At 36.9% G+C, this 21,701-nt stretch overlaps 2 protein-coding genes across 3 annotated transcripts; one reads left to right on the top strand and one right to left on the bottom strand.

Annotated features, from left to right (window-relative positions):
• The first annotated feature begins 3,390 nt into the window (after positions 1-3,390).
• On the top strand, positions 3,391-7,093 carry LOC133713534 (mitogen-activated protein kinase kinase SIPKK-like). 2 transcript variants are annotated; one of them, XM_062139579.1, is made up of 9 exons: positions 3,398-3,800; positions 3,911-3,995; positions 4,360-4,494; positions 4,959-5,183; positions 5,308-5,490; positions 5,611-5,834; positions 6,345-6,390; positions 6,512-6,610; positions 6,765-7,093. In XM_062139579.1, exons 1-8 carry the CDS (start codon positions 3,724-3,726, stop codon positions 6,599-6,601), a joined length of 1,065 nt encoding a protein of 354 aa, XP_061995563.1. In that variant the 5' UTR covers positions 3,398-3,723; the 3' UTR covers positions 6,602-6,610; positions 6,765-7,093. The 2 variants fall into 2 exon arrangements, with proteins under 2 accessions (XP_061995569.1, XP_061995563.1); XM_062139585.1 differs by lacking the exon at positions 4,360-4,494 and having other exon boundaries at positions 3,391-3,800.
• A 4,268-nt stretch (positions 7,094-11,361) lies between these two features.
• Positions 11,362-14,019, bottom strand: LOC133713525 (protein phosphatase 2C 77). Its single transcript, XM_062139570.1, has 4 exons — positions 12,602-14,019; positions 12,156-12,509; positions 11,960-12,065; positions 11,362-11,853 (listed from the first exon to the last, which is right to left on the bottom strand). Exons 1-4 carry the CDS (start codon positions 13,229-13,231, stop codon positions 11,525-11,527), a joined length of 1,419 nt encoding a protein of 472 aa, XP_061995554.1. The 5' UTR covers positions 13,232-14,019; the 3' UTR covers positions 11,362-11,524.
• Positions 14,020-21,701: the final 7,682 nt, after the last annotated feature.

Here is a 21,701-nt window from a genome sequence, read left to right as displayed (position 1 = left end):
AAACAATCTGGACGGATGTGGTATAACCGTCTAAGTGACTACTTGATTGGGAAGGGATATATTAATAATGAAATATGCCCATGCCTGTTCATTAAAATAACAAGTTCCGGATTTGCAATCGTAGCAGTTTATGTCGATGACATGAACCTAATTGGAATTCTAGATGAGTTGAAGGAAACTGCTAAATATTTGAAATCCGAATTTGAGATGAAAGATCTTGGGAAAACACGGTTTTGTCTTGGTTTAGAACTCGAGCACCGTAGTGATGGGATTTTGATCCATCAGTCTGCATATACTCAGAAAATCTTAAGGCGCTTTAATGAAGATAAAGCAAAGCCTGTGAATACTCCCATGATCGGCCGTAGTCTTAAGCCCGGAAAAGATCCGTTTCGTCCAAAGGATGAGGACGAAGAACCATTAGAGGCCGAAGTGCCCTATTTAAGTGCAATAGGCGCATTATTGTACTTAGCTCAATGCACAAGACCGGATATCTCATTCGCAGTGAACTTGTTAGATCGACATAGCTCTGCGCCAACACGCCGCCATTGGATTGGTGTAAAGACAATCTTTCGATACCTAAGAGGTACGATTGATATGGACCTATTTTATCCCTACAGAGAGAAGAGGAATGACGGAAGAATGGGATCAGACCCCATTAGGCATGGAGCCACCGTCCACCATGACAACTTGGCCGGCCATATTGCCGCCAACGCCACCACCACCACCAAGGGTGGCCGGCCTCACCCTATCCCCCTCCATCAAAACGACAATGATGTTTTGATGGGTTTTGCTGATGCAGGGTACCTCTCTGACCCTCACAAAGGTCGCTCCCAAACGGGTTATGTCTTTACCATGGGAAGCACTGCGATATCTTGGAGGTCTACAAAGCAGACCCTTGTTGCTACTTCCTCAAATCATGCAGAGATTATTGCTCTACATGAAGCTGTGCGTGAATGCATATGGCTAAGGTCTGTCATTAGACATATTCAAGGAAGTTGTGGTTTGAAGTCTACCACGGATGAACCTACATGCATTTATGAGGATAATGCAGCTTGTATTAAACAAATTAAGTTAGGTTTCATCAAAGGCGACAACACCAAGCACATATCGCCTAAGTTCTTTTACAATCAGCAACAACAATCACTTCTAAAGATTGAAGTGAATCAAATCGGATCAGAGGATAATGTAGCGGACTTATTCACTAAGTCGTTACCTAAATCCACTTTCGAGAAACATGTGAAGAGCATCGGATTGAGAAAGTTATCCGAACTCCCATGATTGTAGCAATCAGGGGGAGATATCGACATCAGGGGGAGTTATGATGTCTACATGTTCGATCTCGAAGAATAGAGGATGTGTTGTACTCTTTTTCTCCTCCTCGAGCGTATTTTTGTCCCACAGGGTTTTTCACTCGAGCAGGGTTTTTCACTCGAGGCAACGGATGAAGCGTCACCACCAAGTTTGAGCGGCACAAGGGGGAGTGTTGAAGGAAAATCGACTTAGTGTGCCTTATCAAACTAGGAATAGTAATAGGAGAGAATGTTCTAGAATTCCTAATTCTAATCGGACTAGTATTCCATGTAACATTAGAACATGTAATTTGTAATCCCTATATATAGGGCTCCTATTCTCAATAATATGATTACAATTCTCTCATCAATTCTCTCTCGAATCTATTTTACTTAAACAATTATATTCATTTCTGTTACATAAGTTACAAAGCTTAATTGCTATTAGCAAATTATTATTGCATTAATCATTTTTGTCCTATATAATCTCTAGCTTTCCAGATCAAAAAAATACAACATAAATTCAATATCCTTTGTTTCCTTTCCGAGCTCAAAGTATTCATGTGTTTCCTTTAATTTATCTATTCCACCAAAAGAAAGTTTCAAGCTGTTTGATACGATCCGAGTATTGTGAGTGTACACCTACAAGAATCGAGGTTGTTGTACCCTGGAGGGTAGGGCGCCACAAACCTGCTACACCGAGACATTGTCTCCGAGGGGCGAAATCTACTCTCTTAAGGGCAGTGTTTACACGCCTCAACCTTAAATTCTTTTCGAGTAATGTGTCATTCGAAAGCCTATCCAAGAGATCAGTTCTATAATTCTTGTTATTTAATCTATTATGACAATAATATTATGATTATTATTTGTTATTAATATATTATATTTTTGAGATCTTGTATGAGGTGAAATCTGGTGACGGAAGTAGCATCCATTGACTAAATTTTCCAACAGAAATTTCATATGTAAAAGTGTCGTTTATATTGAAAATCCAATAACCGATGAAATTTCCTCAGCGGAAAATTTTAACATGGTCCCGGAACGCAATTGGAAACATCTAGCTTATCTTTCTGACTAACATCAACTTCTCTTAATAGTATTTGGACAACAACATGCACTTATTTGACACTTTTTCAGGAAATTTTAAGTTGATTTGATGATCCAAAAGAAGACAACATATGTTGAGGAGATCACTGTTTTTACTGAAACAGAGATATATATGTATATATGTCGGAGCAATACGTATAACGTTCCGTCATTAATTCTTGTCACCTTCATATCATATCTGCCGACATATATAGAAACGATATCTGGATGGCTTGGATCTCACTATCAGGGTTACCAGAAGTCGAGGCCATTAAAACAATGTCAGGATCGGAAGTGGGGTTATGGCGGCCATGGCGCTTTTTCTTTCTCTTCCATTCAATTATTTGCAGAAATTAGTAATGAAGAAACAAGACAAGAAGTGAAGAAACAATAAGTCCATATATACTGTGGCAAGCATTATCCACTCTCGCTTTCCTTGCTGTGAAGGCATTAGATTTTTCTCTTTAATTCTCGTTTAGGAATTGAAAAGTAGTATATGCTCAAAAGTTACGTTATGTTTTGAACAACGTGACGTGTTAGATTTTTGATTAGTTCAATCACATGCGATATTCGATTTAGTTGAAAATTTTGACATAAAAATTTGCAGATGGTGCCACTAACTTGCGTCATTTAGTTTGCATAATAATATTCACAGCAGCTCTCCTTCATCAACTTGAACTAAATGACCAGCAAGTGTGAAAGAACATCTGTCACCTTCTATTGCAAACAGTCCAAGTGTGAATATGAGATGAAATAGTGCCCTTCGTTTTCTCACGTGCTTTGATTTTTTCTAGACTTTTGTTCTACAAATATTACGGATATTGCCAAATGGGATGTAAATATATTCCTGTTTGAATGGCTAGGTTAGCTACTTAGCTATATAGACATGTCTCTTTTCTGGGTCAATCACCAACGCGATTAGAAAAATGGAGTAGTAGCTGCAGGAAAAAAAAAAAAAAAAAAAAATCTAAATTTTGGTCAAGAGCCGAAAAAAAAAAGTATATGTATTTGTAGGAAGAAGATGTGAGATGGGGGTTATATAAGTGAAATGTCAACGACTCAACGGTGCCATCTTCTTCCTCCTGATTTCTGAGAAGGTTGAGTAGTCGTCTTCTTTAAAGTTTTCTCCAATTCCCCATCAAACACTAGTACTAGTCCAACTGGTCAGGTCCCACCTCCAATTACTATTATTGAATCAAACTCGGTAAATCCCAAAGACTTCCTTCCTTTGCGAGCGACTATGGACCAAAAGCAATAGCAAGACCATAAAGGAAGAGCTCCTGCCTACAAACAAGTGAACAACTCTGAAGGGCTGTTTGAGCAAAGAGAGCAAAACCCAACAATCATCATGAACAAGGGAAGCTTAGGCTCTAAGCTCAAGCTTACTCTTCCTCCTCCTGATGAAGATTCCATCAAGAAGTTCCTGTAAGTTTATCTCTTTCTATGTTTTCTATCTACTTTATGTGCTTGTGTTTGTGTTTGTGTTTGTGTTTGTGTTGTGTCTCTATTTGAGTTTGGTGATGGGTTTTTTGTAGGACTCATAGTGGTACCTTTATGGATGGGGATCTGCTGGTGAATAGGGAAGGGGTTCGGATCGTCTCTCATAGAGAAGTTGAAGTTGTAAGAGTTTCAAAGTTCGAAGCCTTTTATTTTTCCAGCAAATCCCATTTAGAATTGAATTGGTTCAGCATTATTGAGATTAGGATAATGGGTTTTACTTATAAGTCAAGCTCATGCACTGTGAGTCTCTGACTCATAAACTGTCAGATTTTCGAAGTTTCCAGCAAATTTAGTTTCATTTTTTGTCTCAAATTGAATTTTGGAAGTGAACTAGACTGAGTGTTTCCAATAGAATATGAATTGTTAAGATTATGAATTGTTACTCAAGCTCATGCATTGCGAGTCTTTAAATCTTAAGCTTCATGTCAAAAGAAGGGGTTTTGAAGTGTTCTGTTTTTGTTGTAAATGGAAATGAAATGGTCAGCCAGCCCCTATTCAAGCAGCAGACAATCAGATGATTTTAGCAGATCTCTACGTGGTTAAAGTCATTGGTAAAGGAAATGGTGGGGTTGTGCAGTTGGTTCAGCACAAATGGACTGGCCAGTTTTTTGCATTGAAGGTATCATACATGTCCCTTCTCTTCGAATAATTTGCCCTTCATTTGTTCTAGTCAAATAGCTTATGGTGTAGTTCCTTGAGAAGTTTGCATGCCCTTATCGACTTCTCGTAGTCCTCTTATGAGCAATATCTTCTTCTTCCTTCACTCAAATTCTTATAGATTTTCAAAACTTACATTATAAGTTGCAATTCAAGTGGTTGAGGTGAGTTTAGTTACGGTCTTGTTAAGAGCTATCTAAGTTGTATACCATGCTCAAAGTTAATAGAGTTCACTTGCATTTTCTTTGATTCAATACTACATGTTTTAAATCTAAACTATTAACAGGTATTTAGTTTTCTGGTTGGACTTGTTTGTCTAGAGCTCTTTGACAGTATGCTGTTGTTGAATATCTTAGCATAATCTATTGTTTACTCCTTGTTCCCTTTGCTTTAGCAGTGACTTCTTTTGCATTTTTCCACATTCAGGTAATCCAAATGAATATTCAGGAGTCTATTCGCAAGCAGATTGCACAAGAATTGAAAATTAATCAATCATCACAATGTCCCTATATTGTTGTATGTTACCAATCCTTCTATGATAATGGTTGCATTTCAATTATCCTAGAGTACATGGATGGTGGATCTTTAGCAGATCTTCTGAGAAAAGTCAGATCAATTCCAGAGCCATATATTTCTGCTATGTGTAAGCAGGTAAGTTACCTAACAAGGCTAACATTAATGCATACCACCTTCACACCAAAAATTAATGTGTAAATTAACCTTGAAACTGTTGTTCGTTGTGATAAATATTGATTAAAACATGTTATTGATGCAGGTGCTGCGCGGTTTGTTGTATCTTCATCATGAAAAACACATAATTCACAGGGACTTCAAACCCTCGAACTTGTTAATAAATCATAGAGGAGAAATTAAGATAACTGACTTTGGTGTCAGTGCAATAAAGGCAAACACCTCTGAACAGGCAAATACTTTTGTTGGCACATACAACTATATGTCGGTGAGTAACTTAATTATATTGCTTCAATAAACATCTTGTGCTCTCCTGTTCATGGCTATTGGGTTGTAAGTATTTTCTTCCCTAACAGGGAACTAACAGTATGTTAAATTTGTTTTGTAGCCAGAGAGAATACAAGGTAACAGCTATAGCTACAAAAGTGACATTTGGAGCTTGGGCTTAGTACTACTGGAGTGTGCAACAGGTAAATTCCCATATACACCACCAGATCAAAGTGAAGGATGGGAAAACTTTTTTGAGCTTATGAGTGCTGTTGTTGACTTGCCACCACCTTCTGCACCTTCCGATCAGTTTTCTCCAGAGTTCTGCTCATTTATTTCTGCATGGTAAGGATTAACCTTTCTGCTTCAATACTAAGTTATTGATCTTCTGAAATGTGAACTGCTTGGTGCAACTATCAAAATTTCGAATAGATTAAGTGACTCCAGTTAGTGATGCTTTGCTTTTGGTCTGCATCTGTCTGTGAGGTTGTTCTTGACTTTTAATTTCATTTATACTTGTGAGTCCTCATCTTCTGTTTAAAAACACATAGTAGTGCATTGCATTGCCTGTGGTTTTATTGATATTGAAATAGAACTTTATCTTAATCCAATGTGTTTTATCGGTCATTTCTATTCCAAAGTGATTGGAATTATAAAAAGAACTGAGTTTCCTTTAATTCAATCTATCTCTGCCTCTGGTTGATATTATATGTTATTGTATTCTCTGTTGATGAGGTGGCTAATTTTTCTTTGTCCACATAAGAGAGTAGTCTCTTCCTATCTCGAGTGGTTATTCTCGTTTTATTAATGTTTGAGGTTACTAATTCTAGTTTGGGGAATTTTTCTTTTTCTCAGTGTACAGAAAGATCCTAAAAAGAGATTGTCAGCACATGATCTCCTAGTAAGGCCCATGACATCCTTTTTCATTTTGAGCGTTTATTGTACAAGTTAGCAGGATATCGTGGATATTTTCTTTCTTGATGTGGTTTTCTTACTGTTTCTTTCTCTTTGTGTGAATTCAGGTGCATCCTTTTATCAGCATGTACGACGACTTGAATATCGACCTTTCATCTTACTTCACTGAAGCAGGATCTCCACTTGCAACCTTTTAAACCTATCTGGTATGTTCAATTGTTGAGCTAACTCCAATTCCTGGACTAAATATGAACTTGGAATACAAAAATTAAGTGCAACTGCTTTCAGTGTATATCATCAAGTAAATCTGCTTTCAGGGTACATCAATATCTAAATTCTTCTATTTCCTTGCAAATTCAGGGAATAATTGGATCATGATAGGAGTCATCTGCTCTCTTGCTGCTTATTCCAGGATGGGGACTGCCTAGGTGTTGGGGACAAGAAGGTAATGCCGGAAAATCAAACGCGCTGCCGAAGGCTGTTGATCACTTCTTTTCATTGTTAGTTCCCTTTGGTAGCGAGAGGGAATACCGTAATGGACAAATTATTGTTAATGCTTGGAATGTTGGATTTTTCACTACTTGTTAACTAGTTTCATTTGCAGCTGATTCTAGATGACAGCTGAGCTACTATGCCAGTTTGGAGTAATAGTTTTTTACAAATACTACAATACAAAGCAATTCTCTTCATTGATCGGAAAAAAAATGCAATTCTTTTTCACATTTTGCAAAGAAACCCCGATAGGCCAATGATGCTAATAACAATTGAGGTTAAAAATATTTATGTAAGTGAGGCTAAGAGCAAGTTCACCTGTTGAGGTTACTGGATCAGATACTATTAACTGTTTTTTGTTTTTCTTTTCCAACATCTAGGTCACTGGGTCAGATACTGATCTCAAAGATCACCGAATGTCAGTTTGCAGGTCACGAAATTGACCCAGAGTGACCTTTTGTGAACAGTATTTGACCCAGCGACTTAGATGGTGGAAATGAAAGGCAAAAAGCAGTAAATAGTATTAACCCAGTGACCTCAACGGGTGAACTTGCTCTAACGGTTATGATATCTATGGCTAGTGAGGTTACAATACCCTAGCTTTTGCGGTCATGCCCATGCAAAGTTGGGCAAATGGTCCCCATGCTCACTAACATTTATATGCAAGCAAGGATAAGGATGCCCCTGTGCACGCTCATGCAAGCGAGACTAACGGTGACATGCAAGTGAGACTAATCATATCGAAATATGCTGTATGTTTTTCTAATCTATTACTAATCCACCCCGGAGCTTTCGTGGGGTTAATATTTTTGATTTCCGTCAGTTATAGAATTGCTTAAAATTTAAGAATTAGAAGTTTTTGGTGAAAAAAAATAAAACATTCGATTTTGGTCAAAAAAATGTATGTTATAGTCCACGGTTTTGGGTGAAAATCATAATTTTGCAATTTTTTTTTTCTTTTGGTAGAAAGTTCCCAAATTGGTTGCAACTGAGTTGGAACATCATTCTGGGATGTCATCGCATTTTCCATGTGCTTAGCCTCACTTATTTGGACACCGTTAGTAGCATGCGCCTCACTTGTGGACTATAGATATAACAACGGCTGATAACTCTGTTAAAAGGGGCGGGGTACCCTGTTTCGTATTCTTTAATTACCAATCAGTTTGTTGAAGGAAAATCGACTTAGTGTGCCTTATCAAACTAGGAATAGTTTCATGGTTGTAATAGGAGAGAAGGTTCTAGAATTCCTAATCCTACTCGGATTAGTTTTCCTTGTAACATTAGAACATGTACTTTGTAATCCCTATATATAGGGTTCATATTCTCAATAATGAATATACAATTCTCTCATCAATCTCTCTCAATTCTATTATCCTTAAACACGTAATCAGCACGAAAGCTCCGGGGTGGATTAGTAATAGATTAGAAAAACATACAGCATATTTCGATATGATTAGTCTCACTTGCATGTCACCGTTAGTCTCGCTTGCATGAGCGTGCACAGGGGCATCCTTATCCTTGCTTGCATATAAATGTTAGTGAGCATGGGGACCATTTGCCCAACTTTGCATGGGCATGACCGCAAAAGCTAGGGTATTGTAACCTCATAAATCCCATAAATATGTGTATGGGGACTAATCATATCGAAATATGCTGTATGTTTTTCTAATGCTATATGTGTCAGAATCCCATAAATCATCTCTCATGACATGCAAAGTTCGATGGATTCTCGCCCAAGAAAGAAAGCGAGTTTGGCACAAAATAATCCATTAATCATCGATGTAAATAATCCATCTCATGAGAATATTCCGGATTATGGTTATGTCAAAGAGACATCATTGGGGGACGCTCCAATGTCAGAACCAACTCCAGAGAATAGAGAGATCTCCATGAATTACACTAGTGTACATGAGATGATGGATAGAAATTCCATGGCAATTGATGATGCATTTGCATATCACGTTGCAAAAGGAATTATAGAATATGATGATATCGAACCTCGCTCTGTCGAAGAATGTCAACGAAGAGCGGATTGACCTAAATGGAAAGATGCGATCCAGGCTGAATTGGATTCACTAGCAAAGAGACAGGTATTTGGGCCTATAACGCAGACACCCCCAGATGTAAAACCTGTTGGCCATAAATGGGTCTTTGTTAGAAAGCGTAATGAGAAAAATGAGGTGGTAAGATATAAAGCCCGCTTTGTGGCGCAAGGTTTCTCACAACGCCCTGAAATCGACTACGAGGAGACATATTCTCCCGTAATGGACGTTATAACGTTCCGCTACCTTGTCAGTTTGGTAGTTTCCGAAAAACTTGACATGCAGCTTATGGATGTGGTTATAGCATATCTCTATGGGGATCTAGATTCAGAGATATATATGAAGGTTCCAGATGGACTTCAATTACCCAAATCAAGTGGCTCTAAACCACGGAGCGCGTTTTCAATAAGATTAAAACGCTCACTATATGGATTAAAACAATCCGGACGGATGTGGTATAACCGTCTAAGTGACTACTTGATTAGGAAGGGATATATTAACAATGAAATCTGCCCATGAGTGTTCATTAAAAGAACAAGTTCCGGATTTGCAATCGTAGCAGTTTATGTCGATGACATGAATCTAATTGAAACTGTAGATGAGTTAAAGGAAACTGCTAAATACTTGAAATCCAAATTTGAGATGAAAGATCTTGGGAAAACACGGTTTTGTCTCGGTTTAGAACTCGAGCACCGTAGTGATGAAATTTTGATCCATCAGTCTGCATATACTCAGAAAATTCTAAGGCGCTTTAATGAAGATAAAGCAAAGCCTGTGAGTACTCCCACGATCGGTCGTAGTCTTGAGCCCGGAAAAGATCTGTTTCGCCCAAAGGATGAGGACGAAGAATCACTAGAGGCCGAAGTGCCCTATTTAAGTGCAATAGGCGCATTATTGTACTTAGCTCAATGCACAAGACCGAACATCTCATTCGCAGTGAACTTGTTAGCTCGACATAGCTCTGCGCCAACACGCCGCCATTGGATTGGTGTAAAGACAATCTTTCGATACCTAAGAGGTACGATTGATATGGGCCTATTTTATCCCTACAGAGAGAAAAGGAATGACGGAATTTCAGGATCGGACCCCAAAAGGCAAAAAGCCACCGTCCAAGAGTTGACCGCCGGCCATGTTACCGTCGCCGGCGCTGTCCATGGTGGCCGGCGTCTCCCTACTCCCCTCCATCAAAACGACAATGATGTTTTGATGGGTTTTGCTGATGCAGGGTACCTCTCTGACCCTCACAAAGGTCGTTCCCAAACGGGTTATGTCTTTACCATGGGAAGCACTGCGATATCTTGGAGGTCTACAAAACAGACCCTTGTTGCTACTTCCTCAAATCATGCAGAGATTATTGCTCTACATGAAGCCGTACGTGAATGTATATGGCTAAAGTCTGTAATTAGACATATTCAAGGAAGTTGTGGTTTGAAGTCTACAACAGATGAACCTACATGCATTTATGAGAGAAATGCAGCTTGTATTGAACAAATGAAGTTAGGTTTCATCAAGGGCGACAACACCAAGCATATATCGCCTAAGTTCTTTTACAATCAGCAACAACAATCACTTCTAAAGATTGAAGTGAATCAAATCCGATCAGAGGATAATGTAGCGGACTTATTCACTAAGTCGTTACCTAAATCCACCTTTGAGAAACATGTAAAGAGCATCGGATTGAGAAAGTTATCCGAACTCACACGATTGTAGCAATCAGGGGGAGATATCGACATCAGGGGGAGTTATGATGTCTACATGTTCGATCTCGAAGAGTAGAGGACGTGTTGTACTCTTTTTCTCCTCCTCGAGTGTATTTTTGTCCCACAGGGTTTTTCACTCGAGCAAGGTTTTTAACGAGGCAACGGATGAAGTGTCACCACCAAGTTTGAGCGGCACAAGGGGGAGTGTTGAAGGAAAATCGACTTAGTGTGCCTTATCAAACTAGGAATAGTTTCATGGTTGTAATAGGAGAGAATGTTCTAGAATTCCTAGTCCTACTCGGATTAGTTTTCCTTGTAACATTAGAACATATACTTTGTAATCCCTATATAGGGCTCCTATTCTCAATAATGAATATACAATTCTCTCACCAATCTCTCTCAATTCTATTATCCTTAAACACAGTTTCGTTTTTCTTAAAAAGGACAAGTAGCATATAAGATTAACAGCTACCAGAAGTCTAGAAAACCACTGGATGACTCATTGTGACTTAAAAGCAAAAGAAATCGCTGTTTATAGTATGTTGCTATGCCAAGCTTAGAATCTCTAAGTGGGATTATACATCAGAATTTGGGGTGACAGATGATAATCAAAGGAGAAGAACTACAAAAGGAGCAGAGTATCTATCATTTGTGAAATTTATAGAGCTTCTCTGATTTATGCACAAATTAATATATTGTATAAACAAAAGGTGAACCAAAATCTTAGTAAGGCTATACTTTCTTTATGCAGAAAGAGTATTCATGAACCACACTAAACCCATGTGAAAAACTAATGGGATGAGTGAGTCAAATTAGTGTTTATAATCATCTTATGATGTAATAATATACTAGTATATCTCTGTAAATTCCACTCTTTAATTTGAGTTTAAATTTTTTTCTTAAACTTCCTTGAAGCTTTCAGGTCTACCACTACAACAGTTATGTTGTCTTTGCTCCCCTTTTGGATTGCAAGCCTTGAGAGGTACACTGCTGCAGCTTCGGCTGCAGGATCAGCTCCCTCGCCCCGTTCTACTGTATCACCATACTTCTTATGCCATACAAGGATCCGCCTCCGCGCAATGTCACAGGCCTCCTCATTTGTTATTACATCCCACAAGCCGTCACTGGCTAGGATTAGGCAATCGTCTTCCTTCTCTCGAGAAACAAACATGATTTCTGGATCCGGTATGATTGATGGTTTCAAGTATCTGTCACCTGAGAAATAGATTGAATATATTCATGAGCATGAGTACATCAAAAGTTTTGGATATGAAACCAAATACACAACTATATATTGCAACAGTGAGAGTGGAGCTCATACCTATGGACCGTGACATGGCAAGAACACCAAATACACGAGAACCATCCCACTGTATGACCTTGCCTCCAGCAGCCTCAATCCTTTCATATTCATCTTCTCTATCTGGCTAAAACACCACAACAAAGCCAATCAGTTATGAGCTTAAAAAAAGAAATAAAGATTTAATGGAAAGATAGACATATTGTGAGGGCCTTACTTTGTGATCCACTGACAATGGCATCGCCACTCTTCCGCGGTACAATACTGCTCTCGAATCACCACAGTTTGCTACTATAATATGGGTTGGACAAACAACGACGACTACAGCAGTAGAACCAACAGTTTCAGGAGCAATAGGTTTAAGAGAATCCTCAGAAGCACTAGTGTTGCTTGAATGTGTGCCTTTGGGAGCTCCTCCAACCTCAGCATCAACTTTTATGAAGCAATTGGTGAAGGCCTCCTTCCACTGCTCCTGCCAAGACTCACCAGTGTTTTCATTCAAGCCTGCTTTAGCAATTTCAATCTCTTCAACCAAAGCTGAATGCACTCGTTCACGACAGTAATTAGCAACCTATTAGAGAAATAGTATTAGTACTTTGAGTAGAAAGTACCCAACTTGAAAAACTCATCAATACACAACAAGAGAAATTATAAGCAAAGTACCTGACAACCCCCATGTCCATCATAAACTCCAAAGAAATGGGCAGTTAATTGACTTGGGTTTTGGCTCATGTCAGAATCATCCACTAACATTTGAATAGGAATCTGCAAAAGTCTAGGAATAACTGCAACATCATCTTCCATCTCTGGTCTCCCTCCACGGATTGAGGTGTATCCCCAAAAGGGTGCACGATCCAAATCGAAAACCTTCCCATTGGAGCTTGTCCTACAAATTTTCTTTGCCCGATTCACCGAAGTGGTGGATGCATCACAAGTGTTAGATCCATTGCAAATCTCACCCTCATCATGAACCAAAGATTGGAAGCATGAACTACCTAGAACCCGATTGCATAAAGGCATGAACTTGCACTCCTTACCTCCCCAATTAATGGTTTCACCAGAAATCAGATCTCTATTTTCGTCCTGTGGATTTTTGCTTCTGTAACTTTGATTTCCACAAGAAATGGACTCACATGGCAGACTTGGTTTTGAAGAAGTATTGGATAACAAGGTTGATGTATTTGATATTAGCTTGAGACCAGTGATTTCCATTTGGGTTTTCACTGCTGATTCCTCATGAATCAAATTACCTAGCCTATATGGAACTGCAACTGGTTGAGCTACGTCTTCCATGGATTTCCTAAACCTTCCAAACCCTCTTAAAACTATTAGTCTTCAATTAACTTCTCCCTCCCTAATATATATTAGTCTAGAGAGAATCAAAGACAATGAAAAAGAACAAGTTCTTTCTTCAGTAAGAAAACAATGTCCTATTATCTGAGACACATATAGGAAGCACTAAGATGCCTATAAGTACTAATTGAATGGAAATGGGAGGTTGAATCTGATGCTTTAGTGGTAAATCAGAGAATATGCTGAAACTAAATGCTATAAATAGAAAGCTCCAGATCACTCTCAACCTCTACAACTCTCTATCACCCACAGAAACAGAATAGGATAAGAACCAAAATCTTCTTTATGTGATCTCTCTACCTTTTCACCAACCCAGTGATTCATAGGAAAGAGAAAAGCAGAGAAACCAATACATGAAATGAACCAAACACAAACAAATGCAGAAAAACCAGCAGAAGGGAAAGTCACTGAAACCTGAGTTCCCTAGATCAGAGGCAACTCATTTCAGCCTCAAGAAATCTTGGGATTCTCTCGTTCTCTACAACTTTCCTGTTTCAACTAAACCGACCTCAACCAACTAATCAAAAGCAGAGGAAAAGCAAAACTGAGTCACCACCAACTACTTTAGCTTTCCTTATCTCTCTCAGCTTTTCCAAATATTATGCTCAAAACTTTGACAGGAAACAAGAATGGTAGAAACAAAAAACAAGGTGTTTTGAGTTGCTCAAACTTCAAGGTACTTGAGCTGCATGCAACAATGCAGGTTCTTAGAAGAAGGAGAAGAGGCCAAGAAAGAAGGAAGCTTATATAGAAATGAAAATGATACACCACGTGTTGAAGATTTATTGACAAGGCAATTAACCAAAGCGAGGCATCTACACGTTATCAGCTTAATAATTTAGAAAAGTCGGATAAAAATATCCTAACATACAAGAATCATATCTTCCAAAAAGTGATTCGTAACACTCTTTACTTAGATAAGCATAAACAAAAGAAAAATAAAAAATAAATAATATGCAGACTATTCCGAGGAATTCTTTTGAAGTATATACATGTATACTATTTTACTTTTTAATATCGTACATTGATGATACAAGTAATCAATTAGTTAATCATACAGGTTTCTTGACTTATAACTCAATCATTTTTAGGTCTTGTCTTCAGAAAATAATGGGTTTTAGACTCCTAGAAATGATGGGGTCATTTTCAAAAAAAAAGATCCGCTACAACATTATTTCTCGGAGAAAATGTCACAAACAATACCCCAATTTAAAGTTATTCTACACTTTGGTACCTCATCTTCTAAATATATCACTTTAGTACCTCAACTTATTATTTATGCATAAGATTCATACACGCCGTTAATAACACCGTTAACTCAAGTGTCATGTAGCTTTCTGTTATGGGTATTTTCATCAATTTATATTTTCCCACCAAAAATCTCATGGTATCTGTTAATTCATATTTATTTTTATTAAAAAACAAAAACACTTGCTACAACTTTCTTCACTGCCGATGAAACCAAATAACCATGGATCTATATTTAAAGAGTAAGCAAATAACTACAACAACCATAAATACTAAAAGTTTCAAGCAATTTCTACAACTCTACTAGAGACTATCTGCCATGATTGGTATTGAAATTGATTATGCATAATGAATTGAACAAGCATTTTTCCTTCTTTGTCTGAAGAGTTCTTCAATTAAAAGGAGAAAGACTCAAACCCTAAACTTGAAAGAAAACTAGTATCTACCCAACAAATTACATTTGAAGGGCTAAAATAAGATGATATAGAATCAACAATTAATAAAGCTAGCAGACAATCTAATCTTATCCAGATCACTCTCTATTTGTGAATTAGCAAGCTGAAAACGATAAATCTCTCACCTCTTCTCATTTTAATTATTATGTTTCCTGGTATCATAACAATAAGTCAAAATTTCTAGTACAATAACTTAAATTGATCTTCCATAAACCCAAATATAATATTTTCCTTGATGACAGATTTATTTTCAACAAAAAGAAAGGAATTTTAGATCCTCTCTCCCATGGAATTTTTTGTGGGAAAGCATAAATTGACGAAAATACCCACAACAAAAAGCTACATAACACTTAAGTTAACGGTGTTATTAACAGTGTGCATGAATCTTATGCATACATAAATAATAAGTTAAGGTACCAAAGTGTAGAATGACTTTAAATTGGGGTAATGTTTGTGACTTTTTCCCTTATTTCTCGTACAAATTACGTTTGTCTCACTTGATTTTTGTAATTGACTCAAAAAAACACATCTTATAATATTTCATATGAAATAAAAACATAGCTCATCATAATCTTTGCATCTGATGCTTATGTTTTCTATTTCCTTATTAGATGCAGTAACAGTCGCAAAATTAATAAAACTTTAAACAAATAACTGATAATCATTCGACACGGATATAATTTAATATAATACAATCTTCTTTAATCTTTCATTGCAAAATTATAATTCAATATAATATGATCGTCTTTAGTCGTAAAATTTCAACCGAACAATCGATAATCAAACCTGTATGATTAACTGGGGATGTCATGAATCCAAGTTCCTCAGAAAAAGAAAAGAAAAATATTACCCCAAAAGATTCAGAAAGGGTAATAAGAAAAGAGATTGGAAATTCAAAAGAAGTTCCAATTACAAGAAACAACAGGAGGAAAATCCTAAAAAGAAATTCTTCAAGAAAAAGAAGAATACCCATCAGCATAAACAACAACCCGGCGGCAAAAAGGCTTGCAGATGTTGGTTATGTAAAGCTGAAGGGCACTATGCCAATGAATGCCCGGAAAAGGGTAAAAGATTTACTAAAGCTCTCTTTGAAGAATATGAGCATATAGTAGAATCTGCAAATATGAAAGGCTACGAAATAGCCTATTCTGATGATGAAGAAGACGACAGGTCAGTTTACTCTGCCTGGTCTGAAGAAGAAGACTATTCATCTGAGTCTGAAACAGATTCTGAAGTAGAGTACTTCGAGTCCAGACAAATGAATGTTTTGAAAATCAAAAACTGGGAAGAAAGCAAGACAGAACCCTTTATGTCTTCTTATCAGGTGAACCCTGGTACATTCATTTGTGACTACTGTTTATGTCACGAAAAAGATGGTCTCCCTATGTTTTGTGAAGAGTCAAAAAAGACTTATCACAAAGAATGCTTCATAGCTGAAGCAAGAAGAAAAACCAAGAATGGTCTTGTCAGCCAATTGGTTGAACAAGAATATGAAGAATATTTCTCCGAGAAAAAAGAGAAAGAAGTAGAAACTTTGTTCCAAAAAATCATGGAACAACCATCTTCCTCGAAAAAGGAGGAAATCATCAATGAAGAGAAAATCGATGATGATATTGAACTGGTTGAAATACCAGAAAAAGAAGAACTGGTAAAATCACCAGAAACTGTTTATCTCTTAGAAAAAGCAGCTACTGAAACATGGGATCTACTTGGCCAACCTTCTGGCAAGTTTGATTATAAGGTCCGATATGACCCCCCATCATGGTTCAGTAATCCAGAAAACAAAGAGATGATGGGATCATTTTTAGGTCTTTTGTCTTCATAAAATAATGGGTTTTAGACTCCTAGAAATGATGGGATCATCTTCTAAATATATCACTTTGGTACCTCAACTTATTATTTATGCATAAGATTCATACACGCCGTTAATAACACTAGTAATTCAAGTGTCATGTAGCTTTCTGTTATGGGTATTTTCATCAATTTATATTTTCCCACCAAAAATTTCATGGTATCCGTTAATTCATATTTATTTTTATTAAAAAACAAAAACACTTGCTACAACTTTCTTCACTGCCGATGAAACCAAATAACCATGGATCTATATTTAAAGAGTAAGCAAATAACTACAACAACCATAAATACTAAAAGTTTCAAGCAATTTCTACAACTTTACTAGAGAATATCTGCCATGATTGGTATTGAAATTGATTATGCATAATGAATTGAACAAGCATTTTTCCTTCTTTAATTGTCTGAAGAGTTCTTCAATTAAAAGGGGAAAGACTCAAACCCTAAACTTGAAAGAAAACTAGTATCTACCCAACAAATTACATTTGAAGGGCTAAAATAAGATGATATAGAATCAACAATTAATAAAGCTAGCAGACAATCTAATCTTATCCAGATCACTCTCTATTTGTGAATTAGCAAGCTGAAAACGATAAATCTCTCACCTCTTCTCATTTTAATTATTATGTTTCCTGGGATCATAACAATAAGTCAAAATTTCTAGTACAATAACTTAAATTGATCTTCCATAAACCCAAATATAATATTTTCCTTGATGACAGATTTATTTTCAACAAAAAGAAAGGAATTTTAGATCCTCTCCCATGGAATTTTTGGTGGGAAAGCATAAATTGACGAAAATACCCACAGCAAAAAGCTACATAAAACTTAGGCCTCGTTTGTTTCACGGATTTAAGGGCTTGGGAAAGGAAAGTTATTCCTTTCCTTTGTTTGGTAACCACAAAGTCCGGAAATGCTTTCCTGACATAAGGGAAAGTTGGGGGTAAACTCATTCCACTCAAACTTCATGGGATTGAGTTTCCCATCTCATTTCCCAACATTAATTGCAATAATTTTGAACAATAATAGCCCAACATTAATTGCTTGAGTACCCTTGGTAGTGTTGAAAATTCATTCTAAGTTGTTTTTATTTTAAAATAGAAGGGTATTATTGAAACATTGATATATTTTTACTTTCCTTTCCTGTACCAACCAAACATCGGAAGGGAAATCAAATAGTCTTTCCTGGATGCTTTCCCTGCTTTACCAAACACAGGAAAGGAAATCTAACAGGAACTTTAGTTTCCCTTCCCCACGGGAAAGACAAGGGAATTGATTTCCTTTCTGTGAACCAAACGAGGCCTTAAGTTAACGGTGTTATTAACAGTGTATATGAATCTTATGCATACATAAATAATAAGTTAAGGTACTAAAGTGTAGAATGACTTTAAATTGGGGTAATGTTTGTGACTTTTTCCCTTATTTCTCGTACAAATTACGTTTGTCTCACTTTATTTTTGTAATTGACTCAAAATAACACATCTTATAATATTTCATATGAAATAAAAACATAGCTCATCATAATCTTTGCATCTGATGCTTATGTTTTCTATTTCCTTATTAGATGCAGTAACAGTCGCAAAATTAATAAAACTTTAAACAAATAACTGATAATCATTCGACACGGATATAATTTAATATAATACAATCTTCTTTAATCTTTCATTGCAAAATTATAATTCAATATAATATGATCGTCTTTAGTCGTAAAATTAGTAAAATTTCAACCGAACAATCGATAATCATGCGACATCATAAATTCAACATAGTACGACCGCCTTTAGTCGTAATTTGGTGTAATTTGCAGACCCAAAACTTTGGACACAGTATTCAAATGGGGAGGTTGACAATGATGATAAACAAAGTTGTAAACCAACCAACCGTCCACGACTGTAAACCTGTCACGTCATCACGAGTCTGAAAATGTTGTTAAAGGAGGGGTTGTGACGTGGTAGGGTTAGAGTGGAGTGTTGGGGAAGATGTACCACTTTTTAGATAAACAAACTAAAACAGATGGTTGAATTGGATCGGATACGTTCATGCACTGGAGTCTTAGAAACTGTGACGCACAAACAAACTTTGAAGAAAATACAGTGTACCAATCTTGTGGGATTCTTTCTCTTCTTCTTTTTTTTTCCCTTTGTGCCATGAGTTTCGTGCTTGACACCACCGCCCTCTAATTTGCCGACAGGTGTTGCCAGTCATGGGTTAGGTTTTTTCCAACTCCGACACGCAAATACATGTCCCCCAGCATTATCTCAATGCCTAGAACTGGAAACTCTGGCCGGACTCTGATTTCGTATAAAGAAAGACCTCCGGAAGCCGATGAAGTAGTTCGTTCATTCGGAGAAATCTATTATTTTCAAGAAAGTCTAATGCAGGTAGAATGGATGAAAGCACTATTATGCTCTGCAATGTCACATGATTCGGATTCGATGGAACTGACAATGAATTAAGAGAAAATGTTCGGTAATGTGCTTAATGCATGTTTCTTAACAATCAGTCATTATCTTTCCTACATTAGGCTAATCATTTTTAATGAATAGAATTGCTAGTGTAGATAATTACCTTACGATTTTAATTCTCTAAAACAAAGATACTAACCCGTCACTCATTGAATTTGTTTATCAAATGCTGTACTATAAAACAGGTTTACATGATTGTCTGCAACAAATGAGATCCAACACCAACTGGTTTAGCAAATTTGGTAACTGGCTAAACAATACATGCTAGGAAAAATGACTCCAGAATTTTTTTTTTTTTGGTTCCGTTATAGATAGAAGGAAATAAGTGAAGAAAACACCTTTTCTAATTCAGGCTATTTACAGAGATAATTTGGCACATAAAAAATTCTAACTTGGAAAAGAAAGAAGGAAAAAAAAAAAAGACCCGCATAGACCCGACATGAATCTTGTCCAAATAGGAAATCTATTTTCTGTATCCCACTTCTCCTTGTGCCTTAAATCCTTAAGTGACACCTGACTCAAGTCATGAACCTAAGGCGACAATCTGCAAACCTAGCTTCTAACCCGATAGACATAACAAACAACAGAAGTCCACAACTGTACCTTAGACCTCCAACCAGAAGCTTGATTCATGATTGCTGAACCCGAGACCTGTCTTCTTTTGAAACCAACCAAAGAGGCCAGCATTCTTCGCCAAGGCCCCAATGCCAGTCTTATCTAGTTTATTTCTTATTTCTTTCCAAAAAAAAGAAAAAAAATGCCAACTAAACCTGAGGAATTTGAAGCTATGGTAATTAGTATAGCAAATGGTTAATAAGATGAGGGCAATAGATTAGAATGGCAGATTCAAATAAAAATAAATAAAAATAAAAAGATGACTAGAATGGGAGATGGCAATAAGTAATACACTCCAAAAACACTGTTTGTGATTGGTTTGAAAGGGAAAGGAAGAAAGCAATTGTGGGTACGGATTCGCCTGAAAAATGAAATTTTAAAAAAGGACTTTTTAGCGCAATATGCACACAATTGTTTGAGCTTTCTTTAATTGAAAACCTGGCAATATATATATATATATATATATATCTCACGAGTAAAACTTATGGGATAGAAAAGAAACAGTTCATGAAAGTGATGAAAGAATAATGTTTATCAGGTTGTGAGCAAAGGACGGTCATTCAGTAATTTGAAAGAGATTACAAACTAGGGGACACCAACAAAAAATTAGTGACTAAAAGGACTTCCCCTTATTGGAGGTCTATACAAGAGGATGCGCGTATGCAAGGATAATACAGCTGCAACACAAACACATGAACAGGTAAGATCAGTACAACATATAAATCACCATGTGGGTGGAAACCATGGTAACTGGTACATGTATCTCAAGAAACAGCATCAATCAACCCCCAGAAATGATTAGGGCATCAAACTTGAGAGAAAAAAATAAAGAAGAAACCTCAAAAGTACTCAAAAGCTCCTGACACCAGTAACAAAAAATGTTACTACTTCATACATATTCGAAAGGGTAAATTACAATGGCTTAGTTGAAAGACCAAAATTAGAGTCTAGGGGAGGGCCGGAGGGGCAGGAATATTCCTATTTGAACACAGTAGTAACTAGTAAAAAAATGGAAAACAAAAACATGATTGGAATAAGGGGCAGTGGGAGACAATTAATCACAAGCTTGAGAGGCAAATCCCTGATATTTACTAATACAATGGTTTTAAAATTTCATATGCAATTTCCGTAATCAATGTCTTATAGAAAGTGAACTAAGAAAAAAAAGAAGTTTCAAGCGTCATACCCTGTGAAGAAACTGGAAGCAAGTGAGGCACACGATGGCAAACTTGGGAGTAGCTAAATATCAAATTCGGGGTTACAATGCAAATAAACCTCAAACAACCCGAGCACCAACGCCTTCTAAAAGCATAGAAACAAGGTTATAATTGCACACTCAGGTAAGGAATCAAAGCAAATTCCAAATGGTCAGTAGTTATGGACTTGGGAATAAACACTTACCTCAGTGTTTAAAATCAACGTCCACAGAAGCACATCCAAGACATTGGAGCTATTAAACCCAGGTAAAGTATATCCTCTCAAATGCATGTATCTATATCAAAATCTGCAGCAAACTGTATGATTAGAAGCAGAATAAAGATGGACAAGCATCAAAAGTTATATTAAAAAAGAAGCACCCACAAAAATAAAATAGGCTGCTAGCTGACTTGGAGAGACCTATACCTCATGCGGCCACATGTCTGTATAAACCAACTTTAAAATCCACCTCTCCAGTTTTATCAGTTGACCAAAAGATCTGTAGAAGAATCATAAACCAATACAGATAGGGAAGGCAAAACCTCTAACTTTGCATCTTCCAGCTAAAGAAGAATAAAC

The sequence above is a fragment of the Rosa rugosa genome, chromosome 1 (assembly GCF_958449725.1).
Source record: "Rosa rugosa chromosome 1, drRosRugo1.1, whole genome shotgun sequence".
In the NCBI taxonomy this organism is placed as follows: Eukaryota; Viridiplantae; Streptophyta; class Magnoliopsida; order Rosales; family Rosaceae; genus Rosa; species Rosa rugosa.
Note: the sequence above shows the minus strand (reverse complement) of the source record. Positions and strands in the feature narration are given on the sequence as shown.

Bases quoted from the DNA above. Each gene is read 5' to 3' on its own strand.
- LOC133713534 (XM_062139579.1), top strand. From the start codon at position 3,724: ATGAACAAGGGAAGCTTAGGCTCTAAGCTCAAGCTTACTCTTCCTCCT. The intron at 3,996-4,359 runs GTAAGAGTTTCA...TGAAATGGTCAG, and splicing joins CTCATAGAGAAGTTGAAGTT to CCAGCCCCTATTCAAGCAGC. The intron at 5,184-5,307 runs GTAAGTTACCTA...TTATTGATGCAG, and splicing joins TTTCTGCTATGTGTAAGCAG to GTGCTGCGCGGTTTGTTGTA.
- LOC133713525 (XM_062139570.1), bottom strand. From the start codon at position 13,231: ATGGAAGACGTAGCTCAACCAGTTGCAGTTCCATATAGGCTAGGTAAT. The intron at 12,510-12,601 runs GTACTTTGCTTA...TTTCTCTAATAG, and splicing joins ATGGACATGGGGGTTGTCAG to GTTGCTAATTACTGTCGTGA. The intron at 12,066-12,155 runs GTAAGGCCCTCA...GTGGTGTTTTAG, and splicing joins CATTGTCAGTGGATCACAAA to CCAGATAGAGAAGATGAATA.